Below are 21,840 nucleotides of genomic sequence, written 5' to 3' on the forward strand. Positions count from 1 at the left end.
CAGCTGCTGCTCTGTTTTCTACCAGCAGAATCTGGGCAGGTGTGTGGTTGGGCCACAGAGTAAAGAGAGGCAATGAAGCTGCATTTCCTTATTTCTTTAGCAATATCTTTATTGGCACTTGTCAGACCTAATGTTCCTCCTTTTCTCAGTCATTTTATACATTTGTGCATATTCTGTCTGGGTATCCTGAAGCTTGGTTTTTTGCAAACTCTCTTCATACTGGAGAAAATTTATGGTACAATGTCAGATAGCTTTCCAAGATGCTTAGAGGAGCACAGCTGGTCATTGCATTGTCTGAAAAGCTGAAAGATTGAGATGCTGGTAGAGACTTGTGGAATGGGTGGTGTGTTAAGTGGGCAGTGGGTCTTTTAATGTCTATTGATGAAGGAAATTCATTGTATCATTTTAACAAGATACTTAAGCTTGTTTTTCTTTAAATACAAAGGCTAGAAAAGAAGGAAATTGGAATTTGTTCATCGGCTATTTGTTTCTATTGTGGAAGAGAAATAATAGAGAACAGATAAAAATGGATAATCAGCAAAGTGATTTACTGCTGCATGAGTACCCCTAGATTAATGTAGTGATAATGTGCTGTCTAGAGCTGGGAAGATGCTCAGAAGAAGAGTTAATGATACTTTATTAATAGTTAGCTTTTATTTTGTGTACTCCTACTGTCAAGCTGCATTGTTACTGTGATTATTTGTGCTGTTTATTTCTTTTTGAGATGAAGAAATCTGCTAATGTTTTTCTAATGCATGTGTGAATGTACACATACATCTGTGTCCTGCAAATGCTCTGTCTTAACTTCCATCCTTAGAAAATGTATTGTCACCTACTCTCAAAGTTTTCTGTTTTCAGCAACTCATGCCTCCCTTGGCTGTGAGATTGATGTGCCTTCAAATGATATTATGAAAAAAGAAAGCAGTGTCTTCAGTTGCCTTGTAAATTTGCTGGTTGGTGGGATGTACCCTCATGACTGAAAGTATTTCTTCAGATTGCAAAAAGTAACAAACTTCCTTTAAGTCAAAGCTGAACTTTCATCTCCTAAAATGTGTCCCACAGCTGCAGTTTGGAGATAAGATCAATTATGGTGAGATATGCACTAATGTGTTTTGGGAGCTGGCAACTCTTTTAGCAAAAGACTGTTCTGTCTCTTATGGTAGATTCCAGTTAGAGGGAGGAACTGGGTGGGAATTTAAAAGAGCTTCCAATAATTGGTGAAATATCCTAAAAGGGAAATTAAAAATATTCAATCACATATAGATTTTACATTTTCAAACACTGTCTCTTATGGTTAGTAGGTTCTGGTTTCTGGTACATGAATGTTACTGTTAGATCTCATTTTTAGTGACTTTGCATATTGTTCAAATACATACAAAAAGTACTTTGTGGTTTCATAGCTTGCTGAAATACATTTTTTCTGAGGGCGTTTAAGAGAGGTGAGTGAGCAGAGATCTGTGGGAAAGAGTCAACCGAGTTGCTTTAGGTGAGGAACAGGTTTCTCCCTGCGGGATGTGTCTCGCACTGCAGAAGGAAGGATTACTGCCTTGTCACAAGGCTAGAAAGACCATCTGGTAGGTATCCAGGTATGCCAGTTAATTGCAATTAATGAAATCCTGATAGGATTACAATGTGCTTTTGGTGATCTGTGGGTCTGTATTGAAGAGTATCCCCTACTAATTTGTAAAAGATGGAAGATGAGAAACCTGCCTAGAGGCTGCTGTGCATGGTGGGGCTCAGGAGCCTGAGCTCTGAAGCGTGTCTGTCACGGGCTTCTTGGTTACCAGTACCAGATGAGATGGAGGGGGATCTCTGCCAGCCCTATACAAAGGCCAGGCACAGTGCATGTTTAATTGGACACATACTGATGTGAGCTGGGATTTTGGTTTGCAGAGGGAGTGACAAGTCTGTCTGCTTGCAACAGTCAGTTAAACTGCACAGTGTTTTCTTTGCCTTAATAGGAAAAGATGTGGTGATTGTGTAACTGTTTGGATGCATTTCTCTTCTTATGTGGAATAGAAAATCCCATCTGGAAAGAAATTCTTCTCTCTGTAGAAAGGAAGGGTGTGGGCTATTACCTCCATTTAGCAAACTGCTTCCTTTTCTCTTCTAGATCATTTCCAGCTGAGAAATTTTCTGATTGCCCCTGTTATGCTTTATTACAGGACATTAAAAATGGTGTATAAATGAAGAGTGCTGTTCTTACTGTGAGGGAGAGACTTGGGGGAGATTTTAAAAATGTTTAATGTAGTTGTAGGACATCAGTGGAGATGGATCTTCTTTGTCTGTCTTTTTTGACTAGTAGCCTGAGTGTTACATGGAGTATTTTTGGAAGACAGCAAAATGCTTGTTTTACAACCAATGAGGTAAAACTCATAATTTTTCAGAAACTTACAGCTGTTGTGTAGCTGCACAGCAATTAGTTTCCCATGGGCAAGTTGTCTTTTAAAATAAATAAATAAATTTGCATAACTCTATAGGGAATAAGATAACTGATGTAATAATTACTTAGGAGCCGAGCCAGCATCCTGCAATTACTTTAAAGCACATGTGCTGCAATGTCTCTCTATATTGATATGCTTCTTGTGACATCCTTCTTCTGACACATTCAATTAATGTTTTATTATCATCTTCCTATTTAAAAAAAATACCCAGTGACTGAGCTGGAAGCAAAGTAGTCTGTTCACTTACTTAACAAGAATGGTTAAGTGGTTTTTTCAACCCTACTTGTAAGTATCTCTGCTGCATGAGTTGACCTCATATCACTGCAAGTTATTGATTATGCCTGTGGTTGGCTGAGAACAAACAGGTTGCAGCATTTTCTTCAAACCAGAGAGCTTGTGATGAGATGGATGTGGTATTGATTAGAATTTTCAGATTTGTTGAGTATCATCATCTGCATTCTCTATGCAGCACACGTGGCAACTACCAATCCAGATGGGGGGCATTTCTTGTCTTCCCTTTGAAGTTGTTTTGTTTAAAGTATTCCAAACAGGTGACAGGGCAAAATATTTTGGTAGATGCCTTATTTCCATGTGTTTTGTATCACTTGCTTATTATATGCTTTAAAGATGCCATTTTCTTCACTTTTAAATTGTTATATTTATTTTGGTCTTTCAAAAAGAGCTTTATGTCAGAAAGGAAAAAATGATGAAGCTGTAAAACGATGATGAAACAGTTTCCACCAGATTTAGAACTCTTGTGTCTATAAAAATTACCTTCTTTCCTAAAACACCCCTGCAGAGGTGATCATGAGCAGTCAGTGCTCTCTGGTGACTGCTCTGGCTGTTGTGATCCTGGAAAACCACTGTCAGCCTCTCAGTAACTCCGTGGTGGCGTGAAGCAAGGCCCAGATGAGGAACAGCAGCCAGATGTTGGTGTGCATCAGCTGGGTCATGGCCAGAGCCAGGAGCGAGTCCATGTGCTGTGCACGTGGGCCTGTGTGTGTGCTCAGAAGGGGACCTGGCTGGGAAGGTGCCATGCACAGCAACCTTAGCAGAGGTGTTCATATGTCTGTATGGAAGGTGCTCACCTCAGCTTGCTGCTGGAAACTTATTTCAGCTTGTTTAATGAGTGGAGTTTACAACGAGAGCACTATGACAGTTCTGGTTCCGTGTTGTAGTTGTGGTAATTAATATTTAGCATGGTATCTAGTAATTTTCAGCTTCAGTGCACTTTACAAACATTAATTAATTGTCAACTGCACCCCTGTGCAGTAGGTAAATGCTTTCTTCACTGCTGTTTTTTAGAGCAGCTGGGAGCCCTGAGACTTGCAGGCTCACTTGGTGATCTGCACCTTAATATTTTGTAAAGTTCTTTGTTAAGTTAGGGTAAGTTGTTATTAATTCTGGATAAAAACAAAACTGTCATTGGATTATTATTGCATTAATTTCTGCAATACTGTGTGTTCTAGGTGCCACAGATTATATTAGAAGGCAAGAGATTCAAACCAAATTATTTCAGTTTTATTTTGCTTATTCTTTGGATGCCTTGGAATCTTCAGCTTACACTATAGTGTGAGATAATTATTTGGAATAAATATGAGACTTCTCTATGGCAGTCTTGCCCTTGTCTTCTAAGAATGCACTTACTCTGCTGTAGCTCCAGTCTTCATTAGTAATGCTGGGTGAATATGTTGAGATCTGGCTTTGGAAATGTGTTGCCCTCTGCTGTGTCCTGCAGAACGTGGAGGTGTTCAGTGTGGGTGATGTGTATGGATGAAGGAATGTGCACAGTGGATTGGGTTTGTAAGTGCTTTCCCACCCCCAGTTTATGCAGTTTAATGGGAATAAAGCCATTAGTGTGTAAGTCTGGCACGGTGGCTATGTTTATGCTGTTACCTTTGGCTTTCCACTATGCTGGTCTCAAGTAGAACATTTGAAAACTTTCAGCTGCTACTGCAAAACTTTACCCTGGTAACTGTTTTTACTTAGAGCTGCTGACAACTCAGGAAAGCATTTGAAAAACATTTTGCTTACCGGAACAATTCTGCTGACGTATTTTTCTTCCTATCCTTTTATTACTAGCAAAATTTGCATGAAAACAGGTCTCTGTGTATTGAGTTCACAATCCTCAGCTTGACAGTGTAATTAGAGTGGTGTTCAACTTGCACAATGGAGCTAGAAGGAATTTGCTTGATTTTCCTGTGAACCTGAAACTTCAGGCCCTGTTTAATCATCTTAAACCAAATCTGTGTTAATCCATGTTTTGGTGTGTAACTGAGGCAAGATTCAAAAGGAAGTGTTGTGGACAGAGGAGGGCTTTGTATGTGGCAAAGCAAAACAGACAACTCATGAGAAAGCGCTCCCTCTGTTTCCCCCCAGCCTGTCAGGATGTGCCCTGTTCTAGCCCTAATGACTGAACCTAATCATCTCCATGGCCCTAATTATGGTACTGTGGTAGGCTGAGATATTAGGTGAGGAATAAGCAGCAGGAGTAGATCACCTCTTGAGCAGCAAATGTCTCATTATGCTGGAGTGATCAGTATTAAAAGTAAAGCAGAGGAAAGAGTCAGAAACACTGCTAAAATACAATCCAGATTAATAGAATTTTCATGCAGTTATATTAATTTCTTATTAATTCTTTGTGTGAAGCATGTGGCTTAGCAGCCCAGAATTATTATGGTTCCTTCTTCCTTTATAGGCTTTTTTGTAGCATGTTTGTCCATGTTTGGCTCTGGTGTTCACAGCAGACCTGTGTCCCTTCTTGTTTTAAGAAACATATAGATAGGGTGCAGTTGGCTTTCATTAGCTCTTTACTGAAAGAATTTATGATTTCAGACATACATATTGTCTTCATCTGAATGGTTTTTATTTCTGCTCTTTTGAGGTCTGGGAGCATTCTGGAGTGTTTTTTACTCCTCTGGCCCAAATGAATAGTGTCTGCCCAGTTCGTTGACTGCTGCAGCAATTTGGAAGCATTTATGTAAAGAAGTTAAGGACACAGTCTAGGGTTGTTTTTTTTATTTAAAGCTTCTGTAGATGTGTTTCTAAGAAATCAAGGTTAGCTTTTATAATTTCTGAATAATGGTCTGAATTTTCATTGTCACATTGTATTTAGCTTAAGCAGTAGTAGAACCAGACTGATCTTTTCAGGTTTTATGGTTGCTTAGAGGGCTTTTTGGGAAGATGGAGTAAGTCAAGTGTTTTGAAATGATTAATAATGCTTTTGTAACAGCGCTAATGTATGCTTACAAAAAAACCCAATATCTTATTTTTTTGAATGGAGTCAAGTACTCAGTACAGTAAACATGTTAGATATTTATGGCTCTTGCTTATAGATGGTACAGTAGGGCTTTTTTGTTTTAGAATATCTTTCTTTTCTCCTTTTGCTACATTTTCATTTTAAGAAGCCACTGCAACGTACACAGAACATAAGTCATTCAGTGCAGAGTTAGTTCCCTGCATTCCCTGGAACTTGAATGAGAAGCTAGCCAGCAACCCCTTCTCTTTTCTGTGTGTTCATCATCGCCCTGTCCTGAATGACCTTTTTATGCAGTGGAGTTGGCTGTCAGTTCTGGTCAGGTGGTGGATGTGCTGATCATCAGCTCCTAGAGGACTGAAACGTGAGCCAGCAGTACACAGCAACCTGTCCTGGCATCTTGGTCAGCAATTCTCTCTGCTTGAAGAGACCAACCTGCCTGCATAGTAGCTCTGTTGGCAGCTCCATAAGAAAAACCCATCTATCTTTATGGAAGATAGGAAAGTTATGAAAGTTTTTTGACTTACGCATGGAATAACCTATTTCTGTGTCATGATGGGCTGGTAGGTTGTTAGTCCTCTGTGACTTGGACGCTTGGACTGTTCCAAGAGTGCCAGTGGTTAGAATTCACACCATTCTCATCAGGGAAACAGGATGTCAGAGTACAGAAAAGGCTGTGTAAATGTTCATTTTATTACAAAGAACTCTTTGTGTTTGAAAGGAATAAGCAAACACAAAAAAACCTTTGAAAAGAACAATTTCTTAGAAAATATTATTAATTGGTATTTCCACACACAGAAGCTAGCAATAAAGCTAGATCAGAGAGCATTCCAAAACAATTACATATTTACATCCCTGTTATCTTTATCAGTCCATTTTGGACAGTGGAAAGAGATGTTTGTAGGCTAGTTTTTCTTTATGTTAAGATGGAGTATGGTTTCAGTAGACCTAGAAATGAACTGGAATGCTTTTAACAGCTCTGTAATAGATCAAGTATGTTTCATTGATACATACAGTTTATATCTTGGTCTGCTAGCTGTAAATGAGATTAATAATGCTCTAGAAATAATGGTTGCTTCTAGAGATGAAAGGGAATTCAAAAGATAATGACTTCTGTAAATTAAATTTCTTTGTTCAGGAATACTACAGTAGACAGTGATGAACTGTGAAAGACTCTTGCTGTAATAAAAATTTGCAAAGCTGTAATGTTTATAAAGACATTTTTTATTGCAAGGTTATCTCTGTATGTCTTTTGAGAAAGTTCTTAAAGGATTGGCCAGGCAAATGGCTGTTAGTCAGTGTCCTGCTGTTACCCTAAGGCACTCTTGGGGAGTTCTCAAATAGCATGTTCTAATTCTCTCAGAACTGCAGCGAGAGCAGCAGTCTCATTTCTCATTCAACGTTGTTTTTGTCGTACTGTGCTGGATTATATTCTGATTGGATGTCCCCTAACAAAACTGTGCAGTGCTACTTATGTAGTGCCTGTGATTTGCTGGCAGCTCTGTGACAGTTGTTTCCTATGGCAGTGGTGCTCATGAGCATGAAAAAAAAGAAGAAAAAGGCAGTATTAAGACCTATATATCAGCTTCATCTCCCTGCAGCTCCATTTGTTTGATTAGCATTATGATGGTGTGACAGGGCAATATATCAGATGTAATCGATCTGATTAGTGTTGAGATGATATAAACACAGATTGTATTGATGTTTAGTAATATGGGCACCCAGGGTAAACATAGATGTTGGATAGGCTGTGGGAAAGGTCTCTATAATGAAAACAGCAAATACAGCCGAATTTTGAGCTAAGTTGTTTTCCTGCCAAGTTTCAAAGCAAGTTATGGGTAGTTTGACTTTGCAGTGTTGAAGAGGATGGTCAGATGGGTTGACATAAATTGTTTTAATTGTTTTTTGAAACACACATTTCTTTTTCCCCAAGGCAGATCTGAATCTTGGTTTCGTAGTTGGACTTACGTTGAGTCAATTCCAACAGTGTGGTAAAGATTGCAGTGTTATTAGACATGAAAACAAACATTTCTTTCAATTTTGTTTTTGATAAAAAGGCTACCTACATTCATTATTAAAATCTTTATCTCTGGATAATTTGACTTGATGGTGAATTATTCCTTTTCTGTAACTTAACTTGAGAAGACATGTGAGTGCAGTAAAGTGTTTTTGTTGGATCATCCAGTGAATGGCTGATAGGAAATGATCATGAATGAGAGAGCAGAACGCTGTATCGAAATTCCATAAGGAAAAAAGTACTTAAATCAAATTTCCCCACTTCAGAAACAATTGTTTGGCTGCATCTGTTTTAGTGCAGGCCCCTTGATTGCCTAAGTTGTATCATGAGGAGAGCTCCAAGGTTCAGCCCTTGTAAGAGGTGGGTGTTGGTGCTGAGCTGTGATGTCCCCCCCTGCCAGGCAGGTTACTGGAGAGGAGCTGTGCCCTCTGGACGGGGTGGTGAGAACTGCTGCTGCTGCACTGCCAGGGCTCTCTGGGCAATGCTGAGCCCAGCACCATCTTTGGCAGCCTTTTGGAGCAGGCACTTAGCTTGGAAACACACTGCTGAAAGACAAACTTGTGCTTTTAAAGCAAAGCCCAGTGCAATTACTTGCTTTCTTGGGCCAAGTCCTGAGCTTGTCCCAACAAATGAGCTTCTGGCTGTGCCTCCATCCACTGCTTTGTTTGCTCCCACCTGCATGGGCAGTACTGGTGCCAGTGACATGCCCTCAGTGTTTGGTGTGCTGGAAGATGTGCTCCCAAAACTGGCCCTTCACAGGGGCCATCAAGGGTGATTTCTGACCTGGTTCTTTGTCTGCTGCATGGGGTTCATTCTGTGTTACTCCTGGTGCCACCAGCAAACAAGTAACTCAGACAACTGATGTGGACTAAAATTTTGCTCTTAGAAGACTACAGTGAAGAGGAGGGGTGGGAGGAAGAAGCAGCAAGTTACAAGTTCTGCTGAACTAGCTCTAGAATCTGGAAGAGGTTTTCCAACTTGATGGTTATATGGAAGATGGAGAAGAAAGAGATGGTTGAGTGCAACACTCATTTCAGAGCTTTGTGAATGCAACATGATTTCAAATGAAATAAGCTTTCTTTTTAATGACTGGTCTTTCTGTGTTCAAAGTCAAGAATTGCAGCTTCTTAATTGTGAATTTTCCCCTTTTTATAGGCAGACGTTGCATGGTGAAGCAAAAAGGAATGGCTGTTACACTTTTCAGGCTATTATTTTCAAACTAAATTTGCCTATTTAATTTGATCAGTTAAACAGAAAAGCATTCTTCCCTGTCTGCTTGGTATGGTTCAGTTATACAGAAAACTGAAGTACTGTTGGGAATTCTCCATTTTTAATGTGAAACATTTTGGATCGGATCACAACCTAATTTGTGCCAGCAGTCTGGTATCAAATTCAATTTGTGAAGAAGAGCAGTTGATTTACCCACCTGCATTAGTATCATGGAATGTATTTCATAAAATATGGAAAAATATGCACTGTCTTGCACCTGTTTACACATCCAGTAGTAACTGCTGATTGTAGGTATTGCTGGGTATTAATAACATGACAGTTTTGAATTTTCAGTTTCATAGCAAATGTATGAAAGGGTGTGTATATATGAAAGAAGGTAATCATTTGTATGAACAGAAAGTATTTTATTTCTAAAATATAGACCCTGGTAGAAGAGTCTGTTCCTTCAACAACTGTTTCCTTTCTTCAGTCTCTACAGAAGGAAAAATTAATTTCAAGATGGTCTGATTAGACATGTGCCCTTATGGAGTTCCTGATATTGATGTGACTCGATGCTGTATTCCTCAGATACCAATTGCAGTTCTTACATGCTGCTTGAAAACTAGAAAACTTTGAGAAGGGGTTTTTCCAATGTCCTGAATTCACTTCACTTCGTTTATGACAGTTTGCTTTTAAAAATATTTTTTAAAATATTGTTTATAACACATCAAAAGAAAGATTGGAACAGTATTTTGAAAATCTAGGTTCTGCTTCTGTGGGTTTTTTTTTGGTAGGCTGGAATGCAGGCTCAGATTCCAAGCTGTCATTTGTTTGCTTGCATGTAGATTCTCTAACCTCTGAACTCTTCAGTGGTAGTGGTAGCTACTGCAGTGGTGTCCTTGTCTTCTTTGGAAGTCATATCAGCTCAGATGACTGGAACATCACCTGTTGAAGTTTAAAAATCTGTTTAAAGCTGTAGTCAGTGGGGTTCTTTTCAAATTGGTCTCTAGTGACCATCTTCAAAGGCAGTTTGATGGTCTTGGGTTCTGTGATGTCAAAAGCTTTGAGGAGAGTGAGATGCATTTGCTATTTGTGTCCCAGTTCAGTATTTACTAGGACATTAAATGGTAGTTATCACTAGATGTCCCATTTCATTTATGGTGCTGTGACCTTTCCACAAGTGTCTTTTTCACAGGTTCTGGCCTTGAAGAAACTTGTTAAAAGCCACGTAAGGATTGTTCATGAAGGCAGTTACATTGGGAGTGTGTGTGTCTTTTTAAAATATTTTAAAACTTTATTTTTAAAAAAAAAGAATCAGTGTCATGACATTGCAATTTGCTGAACACTTTAAATAAAGAGGTGGTTATAATACAGAAAGTAAAACTGAAATGGACCATTCGAAATGTAAATGTTAAATTCTGTGTAGAAGAAATAATTGCTTTTAGTGGTAAATCTAGATTTTCAATTCAGCAATATAATGTACATTTCTTAAAGGGGTCTGTACCTTCCTGCAGTGCAAGTGTCTCTATCTTGCTGTAACCATTTTTCAACATCACTGCCTTGTTTCAGTGTTATAAATCAGAAGAGTAGCCTTGTACTGACTGATCCAGAGAGCCATGTGAGAAGGTGCTCAGCATGGAGCCTTGTCTCCAGACCAAGGGGATTTGGTTGGAGTGCTTGAAGCTGAGCATGTGTTTAGATGCCCTGGCAGTGATAAGGAACCACTTGAGTCTGAGTCCAGGTTTTTTCATAGATCTCAGCACGTTGTTGTAAAACTGGGCGTGTGGTGTCTGAGTGCCTTTCCAATTTAGTCATCCTCCTAGCATTTGGCTGAGTGTTAAGATTGCATCCATCCTTCTTGCATGCTTTTTTTCCTGACTAAATGCTAGACTTGTGGTGCTGGAAGTGTGTAATTGTTCAGTGCTTACTTCTTCCTCCTTTCTTTAATTTGAGGATTTGTTTTGACAGCTAAAATTCTGGTGGTTTTCTGGTTGTCTGCTGCAGTAGAACCTATGAACAGATGCCAAAGCAGAATGTTTGTGTCCTCTTTTAAATAGGGAAAATTCAATTTCTCCATTAACTCACAGTTTCCCCACCCAGATAATGTGTGTGTTTTTTTTTTTTTTTTTTGGGGTCGTTTTGTAACATCCCATGTCATAAGTTTTGGTCTGGTGGTTTAATGACTTAAAGCTAGCATATTTAATATATTTTTATTTGCTAGGAAAATTTTAAAATTATTTTAAATATAGCTTTGGTGCTTGATCTAATGCACATTTTATGTGTGTCTGAGATTTTTCTTCAGTTAGTACAAATAATCTTTGTTTTAGAGCAGATTTTTATTCTGTGCAAAGAACTACTAATGCACTCTGTACTTGAAATACTGGTTCTACCTTGCTTGCCATAGATTTGTCACAGATTTTGTTGTCTGGGTAGCTTCTAAACCAAGAATTTTCTTTGTGTGTTTGCTTTCAAATAATTATGCTTGACCTCAAGTACTACAATAAATATAGAAGTGTGGCTTAACTTCTCTGTGGATCTGCTGCTGACTCTGCAAACCAGGTTCTCATGCTGCCATCTCCCTTCTCACCAAAACTTACACTGGTGTGCAAATTTATGATGTCAAACCAAGTTGAGATGATGTAATTCCCAGGGTGAATGCTGGAGAGATGCCATGTTTTGTGGGAGCTACTGTGGAGATTAGGCTTTATTGAACTACTTAAAGAGCAAATTTACAGGAGCTGTGGGTTAAAAATGTGCTGGATTCTTGCTGGGCCTCCTTGAGGGCTGATTGTGGCTGTGGCTCCAGCATCCAGGGCTGTGCTGGCTCCCCCAACTCAGTGCCCACAGCTGGGGCTCATGGGCTGTGGGAGGGCTAAATCCCACATTGTTTTATTTGGCTTGGCTTGCTGGGGGATTTTGTTGGCTTTTTTTGTTTAGTTGTCTTTTTTGTTTTGTTTTAGTGTTTTTTTTTTTAATCAGAACTCTTAATACTTCTTGTATTTAGTATGCAAACTCATCGTGAAAAGCTCTGGGATTTATATCTTAAGGTGCACTTGTTTATTTTTTAAGTGACAATGAAAATCAAAATGAGCTATCTGGATTTCAGTTTCTTTTTTGAGAAGTGATGATTTTTAGGACCCTATTTTAAATAAAGTTCTCACAGTCCACTAAGCAAATAACTTTCATCTTGTTATTGCAGGTTCAGTATTTGTTTCTATAGAAACAGCTGTTGACAAGGTTTTTTTAAACTCTTCCTAATTTCTCAGATTTCTAGTGAGTTCTAGAAAACAAGTTCCTGAAACCCTTGAAATCAGTAATCTGTGACAAAACAGAAATGTGTAGCTTTACCTAAAGAGTAGGGATTGGGCAGATGTTGACTGATTAAGAAGTGATTTAACTTGCTGAAAGTATATGGGTAATACTTCCTTAGATGAAGTGATTCATCTGCATTACACTATGTTGAGCATGTTTTTCAACAATTTCTGATTGACAGAAGACTCTTAGTACCAGTATGGGGTTTGATTTTGACAATTTAAATATTTCAGGTGCTTCCTGTGATTTCTCAGCTGGGTTCCTTGTCTTTTAAACTTTATCTAAACCTGAAAATAACTGATAGTTTTGCCTTTTTTTTTCCCTGATAAATTCTAATAAAGCTTTTTAGGGAGAGCTTATTTTTTTAAATACCCATTATTGTCTATGTCAATATATGTTCTGATACAGACTTTTTAGCTCATTTGCAGTGTATGTTGAATAAGTGTTGAAAACCAGCTTATCCAAAGTTTGCAGGCACCCAGTGTGCCCTCAGGAGTGATTGATCTGCAGTTCCATTCCCAAGCCAGTGGTTGTTTGTGAATTGTTCTTGTTGGTATTTAAGTTTTATGATAGCTATAATTGTATTAAGGATAACTTTTGACAGATTTGTCAATTTAAAGGATGTTTAATATCTGAATGTGTTGGGAAAATATTTCTGTATTCCAGATTTGTGGAGTGGAATTATTAAGTTAATTTCTTTGCATTATATGTTGGATGATTACCATTATTAAGGTGTTTGTATCTGCTCAGTTGATCCAAGTAGGTTAAAAAATGGTTAAAGATTTTGCTTTTTATAAGACACAGTAAACTTATTTTATGAAAAAATAATCACATTTTTAATTGTGTTTTTGGAGTATTCAAATCTACTTAAAAACAATATATTTGACTTTTTCTGTCTTTAACTGATGCTGGTTTTTTTACCCTTGTGTGGTCCACTTATTTTCAGTTGTTAACTGCTTCTCAGCAAATAGGACTTTTTCCTTCGCCCCTAAGAAAACTCAGGGAAGGTGCTGTCCAGTGGTAGAAGGAGATTGGAAGGCACAAACAGAGCTAATTAACAGCAATTTTGTCCTGCTTTTTGGATGCAAGCTGACAAAGGCAGAGAAATGAGGAGGTACTGCTGATGCTCTGCTCACAGTTGTGCTTTGTTGTAGGTATTTGGAATGCTCACTGTAATGGAGACTGGTGCAAATTGCTTTCTGCTTGAAGTTTAGATGTAACTTGAAAAGTGAAGATAGAGAGCCTTAACTTTGAATTTTTTTCTGTCTTTTTTTTTTTTTTGTCAGCTACTATTTCACCTTTAAAGCTAAATATTTAGCTTGGCTGCCATTTTATCAGTCACTTTGTATATATGTGATTTCAATGAAAAATACTTTTATCACAGTGATTTCTTAGCTAATATTGTATTAAATATAAAGAAATGTTTGTAAACCAGCCAAGATAAACAATTTCCTTGTCATTACTTCTGTATTAGTGCATTTCTAAAAAGAACTGTCACATTGCCTTTCTTCAGTAAAATTAATTCTAAATTCTTTGCTGGAATAAAAATTTTAAGACCTTTATACTGAGGACAAAGGGATTAATCTGTGCAGGTCATCCTTGGTACCATAATGCTTAAAATTGGAATGATTGGAGAATATGGGAAAATGTGCCTGTTGAAATAGTGTGGGTTGTGCAGAAAAAGATGGTGCCATGTTTATACTCCACTGAGTCCACCTTACATCCTAAACTTCTAGAGTACCAGGTGTTTATTAGCCCACAGAGTTGCCCAAAGCTGGGATCATCTGTTTTGTTTAATCTTCCATGTAGTCACTGGGGATTATGCTGAGTTACAGCTCAGAGACACCTGTAGTCTCCTTGTTTTCTCTTTCCTAGTCCTCATCAGCAGCATCTCTTTAACATCATTGGGGCTTTAACTGCTGAGGAAACAGGAGAGAAGACAGGGGGTGCAGTCAGTGATGGACAAGGATGGGTAAGAAGTGGTTCTTAGGGCAAATATAGAGAAATTTAGTTTGAGTTAAGGCTAAAGCTGTTTGGGGCCCTAGTGATGCCATTAGTTCTCTCTGCCCTCACTGGCCTTCAGATTGCAGCTGCAGCTCAAGCACACAGGAGCTTGAATGAGCATTTGTGCCATAGGGATGCTCTTCTTGCCCTCTGACAGCATCAGTGAGCAACTCCAAGCTGCAGCTCTACTTTGCTTCCTGGTGAGCAGCAAAGGTCTCGAACCCTCTGACGAAAGTCACCTGCCAAGTGCTTTTACTTTTCCTCCTGTGGGCTGGTGGGTGTGAGATGGGCTGTGTATGACAATGGACTGTGCTGTGCTATGTCTCACTGGGAATTATGCAGCCCTTTTTGCTAGAGTGGTTTTGGCAGCGCTCTGAGAAGCTGCAATCCCCAGCCATCTTTGATGCGGACAGTTCCCCAAATGCCCCTGTAGGTCAGGACAAATTCCCCACGTGTAGCTGAATAGGCCAAATACTGCAGGACGTGGGTCTGGCCTGTGCCTACTGGACTAACATAGAAATCTGTGGGTTTATACCATTTTCATATTTAAATATTTCAAAATACTTAAATGTTTGCTTAGGTTACTTGAACTTGTAGATTAGAAATGAAAACAAGTCACTTAGTCTGCAATTTTAAGTATTATTTCTTTGACAGTGCTTCTTTGAAGTGTGCTCTACTATCCATGGCTCTCTTGGATAGACCAAATGCTTGTTCCAGTAATGCTGTATTGTCTATGATCTGCTTCTTCTCTCAGCCCTATGGCTTAAAATTGTTCTCTTGCAATAGTGCAGATGAAAAGAAAATAGAAAGATGCTTCCAAATCTGTCTTGATTGAGCAGCAAATGCTCAAACAAGATATTATAGCTGGTGATGTTTTGTTCTGTGACCAACTGTGAATTCTCAGGTCTGGTCTATATTTTCTTGCAGTTGCAGCTATAGGTGTCTTGAGAAGTTATTTTTTTAGCATATTTGATTAGTAAGGTGTTTTGTTTTCTTTAGCAATGTACCTTAAAAGCAATAACACAAAAACTCTGCTCTGGAATACAGTACAAGAAATTTAATCATAAGCCAATCATCATGCCATTGTTGTGGCATGGTTCTGAGCTGTAATACAACATTTTCATAGTGGAGCAGGTAGTGTCAAAATATAAAGGTATTTATGCTGAAAAGTATGCTTCTGACATGCTTTAAAGGGCAGTTCCATGGTATGGGAATTGAGCCAGGCACCGAGTATTTCCTGTAACTTCTGTGTCACACAGAGGCATCAGGTGGTGGGGTTTTTTTCCCCCCCTTTCTCCCTACTCTGGTTATGCCCTGAGTTCATGTAGGCCATGCAAACTTCTATATGTGTACATATTTTTATTACTTAAGGCTTGAAATTGGCTGAAATTTTGAAATTGGATGTTAAAATTTTAGATGTAGCAGTCATTTAATAATTGTGTTTTTTTCCTCTGATTGTGTTGCAAGTAATACATACAGTGCAGCCTTTAAGTAGTCCCTCTTAAAGCTTTGTAAAAATCAGATATGAAATAATTAAAAATTCATTTGAGGTTATGGTTGTGAATTTGACTGATGAAAGGTTGAGTGGTCAGTTAATAAATCTTCTTGGGTAGCCTGACCTGTGGCTTCCTCAGGTCACTTCGTGCCCTCTTCTTGGCCTTGAGTGTTGGGATCATAGAGCACATAAAGATTGTCTTTCTCAAAAGGTTGAGTAAAATTTGGCAGTGGAAAAGCAAAGCAGGCCACAAATTGACAGAGAAGCTGAAGTACTGGCTGATCCTAAACCCCTACTCTTTGTACTCTTGTATTTAAAAAATCATTTCCCTATGATAATGTAATAATTATTCCACTCCAGGAATACTACAGGATTGGTTTGGTTTTGTTATGGAGATGCAGAACACTGGGAAAATAAATGGTTATTTCAATAACATGTAATTTTCACTGGGCCTCTAAATGTGAACAGGTAGGAGATCAATTATGCCTCTAGTCCTGCTTAACTGTTTTTTGTCTTTGGCATTTAAGCCATGGCCATCTTTGTTCTCTTAATCTTCTTATATAACCAGGATAAAGCCTGAATTTGGAGGGCTAGTCCTTCAAACATAAGGGTTGCATACTTAAGTTTAGATGGGGGAAAAAAAAAATTCAGAATCTTGCAGAAATTCACAAGTAAACCCCAGCTGGCCTTGCAACACTTGTAATCTGTGGATTTGCAACAGAAGGTGTCAAACAGTATGTATATGTGCATTGAATTATATATATTGAATTGGATACAAAGTACTTTGTAGACCAAAATGAAAATATTTTAATTGAAATACCGCATATTTATAAAATTGTCATAGTGGTTAGAGGTATGTGGTAGAGGTAATAAAATCAAAACCTTGAGGGCCAATAGTTTTATGAAAATAGGTTTTTAAATTGATTCTCCTAAGTGAACTAGAAGGTATCTGTTCTCAAGTATCTCACAGATTTCAAAATAGCTCTGTACCAGTACTAATAGTTTTTAAATGTGGAGGTAGGAACTGGCAGTAGCACTAGCATTAGTCACAAGGCTGACAGAACTGTTGTGTGCCACAGACCTGGCTCTCTGTGGCTCTCTGTTGACTTAGAGGTGACACTTTTTTTTCCTCATTCTTTTCTTCCACCACTCCACACATGTGCTGATAACAATAAAAGTAGATTGAACTACACTTGGTAGGGAGAAGAGTGTTTCTGGAGCCATCAGTCCCAGTCTTAAATGAGAATGAGCTAAAGCTCCAGCTTTGCCCCAGAACTTGTGGTGCCACAGACTTCTGGTGTGCTTGTCAGCAAGGGCCTTGTCTGCCCTGGTCCATCATTCCCCTGTAAGCTAGACATGTAATTAGTGGGAGAATGCTGTTAGTGGCTAGCTTGTCTTTTGGTGCCAGCCTTTAGAGTGGGCATCAAAACTGATTTCTGGGGCTCAATGCTGTCTGATCTCGTGGGATCCTCCTAGGCTGCTGCAGAGTAAATGTCTAGCAAGTAGTAGGGGCAGCTCTTTTCTCTGGCTTTTGGAGCAATCTCTCCAGTATTCAGAGCTGAATATGAATAGACTGTACCCTAAAAACTTTCTGGTCCAGATATGTGGCTCAGCATAGGTAAGGTTTGAATAATCTGCAGTGATCAGTCAAAGTGTGAAATGCCTGGAGGTTAAAATCCAGCCTCTGTGCTGGTGGTGACAGTTGGCCTTGCTGCTGCTTTCATGGTGGTGATCCATCATGTTCTGTTAAGGTATGGATAGGATTTTTTACATTATGAGGAAATTTGTCATTTTCTGGTCTCAGCTCACCTACTGGCAGTTGCCAGACTTTTTCTCCTCTGAAAGACCATCTTCTCGTTGGGACAGTCATCTCAGTAGGAAAAATTACTGTGTCCATATTGCTATTGAGGTATTAGGTGCTGTGTCTACCTGGGGATCCCAGGAGAAGATCCTGGAAAGCGCTGCAGAGACAGAGCTGCAGGATGTTGCCAAGCTTGTTTTACCTGGAAAGGATTTCCAAGGCAGACTGGTGTTAATGGCCACACGAGGCAGCTGTTGGGAGGATATTGCCTCCTTCCAGTGTCACTTCTTATCCCAAGGACCAGTCCTTTGAGTTTCCTTTCACTTTTGCCCCGTTAGCTCTTCCTGGTATCCTTTTGATAAACAATTAGTCATTGCATCTCTTGCATGTGAAAAATTCATTTTGCTTTATGTGGCTACAGAGTGTTTGATCTCAAGCCTTCCTGTTGTTTAGCACTGTGTGTCTCTTGTTAACGCAGTAATCCCTGCTGTAATGTATCCTTGCATTAGTCACTGCTATCAAAGGCTTGATCCGGTTGTGATTTAATGTAAGAAATGATTCTGTTAGCCTAAATGCAAAAATCTGTTTTTCTCCCCCCTCCGCCTTTTGTTTCCCCCCCTCCATCCCACTGTGCATTGTATAGGCTTTTTATTTATTCTGCCAGATTGACAAGATTATAAATGAGAGCTGCATGTTGAAGCCTCTAATTTTTCATAAGTAAATGAATTAATTTATCATAGCTGTTGTGTTTTATTGCTGTCTCGATGCCAGACTGGCCAGCTTCTTTATTCCCCTTTTTACTGTCTAAATACTGAATCCATGTCATTGTGTTTGACAGCTTTCTGGTTCCCCTGTCAGATGCAATTTGGTGCTAATCAAATTTTCTTTGCTTAGTGTCAGTGGTACAGGGCATGCATAATATTCCTGTATGTCCACTTATTTACTTGAAACACAGCTGAAATGTCTTGGGCATTAATCTGATGAAGCTGCTGCATTAGAATGCAAAAATGATGCTAGAGTAGTAAGATAATGTGGTGTGGCAGATGTGCAGTAGATAACATTGAGGCTAAAGCAGTGATCTTTATCAAGCTCTGATGCATTTTATTTGTGGGTTTTGCCTACCTTTTCCTAAAAAAAGATTATTATCAGTTTTGCTTCATTAGGATGGTGTCACTTAAGATTTAATTCCTTCTTTGCGATCAAACTCTGAGAAACTGCTTCTATTTTTCCCTCCACTCCCCATTTTTTAAATACAAGGGTGTTTCTTGTTTTGGTTTAGGTTTGGTTTGGTTTTTTTTTTTTTTTTTTTTGGTTCAAGTCATGGGACACACTTCACACACGCTGGCTTTTAGTGGGAACATTCAAGTCTTTCAGTTACTCCTTTGGAATGTTTCAACTTCCTGTCAAAACTGTTCATGCATCTCTGCAGATGCTCCTCTTAACTGAGCCTTGAATATTTAAAATTTCAGTAAGATCCAGTAGTCTGTTATTGAAAACTAGACCATGCTGTAGGTGTTCGTCTCCTAACTCCTAAAAGGTAGGTTTGCAAAGCATTTGCCTTAATTGTATTAAAATTATACTTCATAGTATGGTTTTTTTTCCAGGTACCTAGTAATGCTTTTTATTGGTATGCTTTGAAATCCTTCTTTCTCAACAAAGAAAAGTTCATATTTCTGGAACACCTTGGAACTATATGTTCCTATAGTGCATATCAGGATTTGGGGTTTGTTTCTGTTTACCTATTAAACTACGCATGTTCTTTGATTTCTGCATGTGTTTGTCTACTCCAAAATCCTGCTGTGTACTCCTCTGCTGCTGTATAGAAACAGTGATGATGGCTTGTGAAAGAACCAACTGCTTTAGAGGCTGTTCAAATCTATTCTCCCTTTGAAAGAGTGCATTTAAATATGAGATTTGGGAAGGGATGTAGTGTTGATTAGTCATAAAATGGATGAATTTTGAGAAATGTATGGTTTAGGAAAAAATTCAGACTATGTGTTTGTCAGCCCCATAGACAAGGATTTTTTTCTAGCAGTACTGTCTACAAATGAGCTTTGCAGCTCAGAGTCTTTATTTTAGATTACGTATGGATGTTAGGAGTAAGAGTTTCTGTGAAGTGAATCAGCAGTTCTGAAGTTTCCATCTCTTGGTATGGGAATTCTGTTCCCACACAAAGAAATCCAAAACTGGAAAACAAGCTTTATGGAGAGCATGTGAATTCTGCTTAACAATATTTGCATGTCTCTGCAGACAGACTTTATGTGCTTCCAGTAAAGCATCTTGGCAAGTTATTAAAGTGCAAGTCATTACCTGGTGGGGGTTTCTGTCAAAGTTATTTCATACAACAGGCAGTTTTGTCTGTTCTTTGAGAGCTCTGGATTCTTGAAAACTGCAGCTTCACCTGAAACCCTGAATAAAGAATTCTAATTTCAAATATATTTCATGCAACATGGCTCATAATGTTGAAATTCTTTCCTTGTGAAAAGAACAGGTTAAAATTCCTTTCTGCCTTTTGCAGTCAGAGTGCTGACACTGACCTGCAGGGCTGTTACGGCCTTGTAGTTAACACAGGGAGTGGGACCTTCACTGCTGAGATGTTTCTTTGGTTTTGTGGCCAGTTGTGGGTAAGTGATTTGATGTAGCACATCAGTTCTTCTGTATGGAAAAGTAAGATCCAGACTTTGTGAAGTACTTGAGCTATTAACAGAAAATGTTAGTAAGGAGAAAAGATAATTTTGTTTCACTTGGAAGGGTCTTGAAAGAAGTAGGCTGAAGTCCATGCTTGTCATGGATGTTGTGTATGATCTTTGGTAAATCAGTTTCTTTGTGCATTTTTGTCTCTCGGTGGAGTAGGAAGGATAATTTTGTGGTGAAGCATACACATACCGCACACATGTATGTGTACACACAGTGCATTTCTTGTATTTAGTGATTTTTGTGACCTTCCATCGTGATTGCATAGATAGTGTGCTGTTAGCAGTGGATAAGCTTAGTGAAACCTGTGCAGTTTTCTGGACATTAGGTGCTTCAGCTGAAATTAAGGAATTGCTATGTAGCTGTTGAGATTTTTTTCTTTTTTTTTCTTTTGTTCATGCAAATGGAAAATATTTAATAACATAAACACATCAACCACTGAGAATATGGGGAAGCTCTTCATATTGTCTTACACTTTTGGTAGGACATTAATTCAACATCTTGGGTTTTTTAAAAATAATCAAATGCAATACAAAATAATTCCTGTTTATTAGCAGAGCTGCTGGCTTTTTGTTCGTGTTCCTTTTTAGAATGCTTCAACAGTATTTGTATCTGCTTTACATTTCCAAAAATACTAGTTTACGTGGTCAAAGGCATCTAAATCGGTATCATGGTAGTGGAGCTAGAACTGAAGATAGGATTTGTGGTACCTTAAAATCATTTTAACCCATTTAGGTAAAATTGTAGGGCAGTTCATTGTGTTGCATTATCTATTAGGGCATGGATGTGAATTTATTTATTTCACTTATATTTTGTTGTTGATTTGGAAACTACTGAAAGAGTTGTAAAGTAAGATTGAAGTGAGTATATTCAACCCTTAGCCTCTGTGCTGAGACTCCCTGTGGTGATGATTAATTGGTAACGTGAAGATCTGTGAGGGGATAGTGGAAATGCCAGCCTTTTCAGAGGGGCTGTGACAGGTTAGTAGGCTTCATGTTCATGTGATGTGGAAGAAAATACCCACAATAGTCACTTGCTCTTAGTGACTCAGATGATTTAACTTGTGTTTTTTAATAATGCCTGAGGAAATATTAGTTGAGTAACTAAATCAACTAATGAATGTTGGTGAAGCTCTGATCTGGTTGGATGTGCAGTACATCTTAGTGCATTTCTGCTAGTGTTTTGGGTGATCTTGTTTTGGGGAGTTTTGTAGACTAATCAAGTTGGTCAACACATGTCAAAAATGAGGAAGAGTAATGGTAGAGTCCACCAGGTGTGAGTGGGGATATTTCTAAAATTGAGATGTGGTGTCAATTTACATAATATTATTTACATAGTACTGATCTGAGAATCTTAGACTCATGGATTTCCAAGGAGAGGATGTGAGTTTTGATGAAGATGTATCACCCAGAATCCCCTTTCATTTGCTGATGTTTGTCTGGGCATGAAGTGGCTGGGGTGGACAGGTGCTGTTTGTATGCCTGTAGCTGAAGGGTAGCCATTTGTTGCTCTCCTGAATGAGTGTCAGGCTCCTCTGGCTGTTCCATTAACAGCACCACGTGCCATCATATGCGGTAGAGAGGAGCATGCAGAGGGAAGGGTACACCG

General features: G+C 38.7%; 1 protein-coding gene across 5 annotated transcripts in view; it reads left to right on the plus strand.

Moving 5' to 3' along the window:
• PARD3B (par-3 family cell polarity regulator beta) overlaps positions 1–21,840 on the plus strand; it is a 389,258-nt gene that overhangs the window by 77,956 nt on the left and 289,462 nt on the right. Inside the window, exon 1 of one of the 5 annotated variants that reach the window (XM_050976849.1) lies at positions 20,118–20,162. The exons of the other annotated variants lie outside the window; for them this stretch is intronic. Coding sequence (XP_050832806.1) covers positions 20,133–20,162 — 30 coding nt within the window. The 5' untranslated portion in view covers positions 20,118–20,132. Of the gene's footprint in view, positions 1–20,117; positions 20,163–21,840 lie in introns of those variants that run through there. 5 annotated transcript variants of the gene reach the window in all.

This window comes from Serinus canaria, chromosome 7 (assembly GCF_022539315.1).
Source record: "Serinus canaria isolate serCan28SL12 chromosome 7, serCan2020, whole genome shotgun sequence".
NCBI classification, from domain to species: Eukaryota; Metazoa; Chordata; class Aves; order Passeriformes; family Fringillidae; genus Serinus; species Serinus canaria.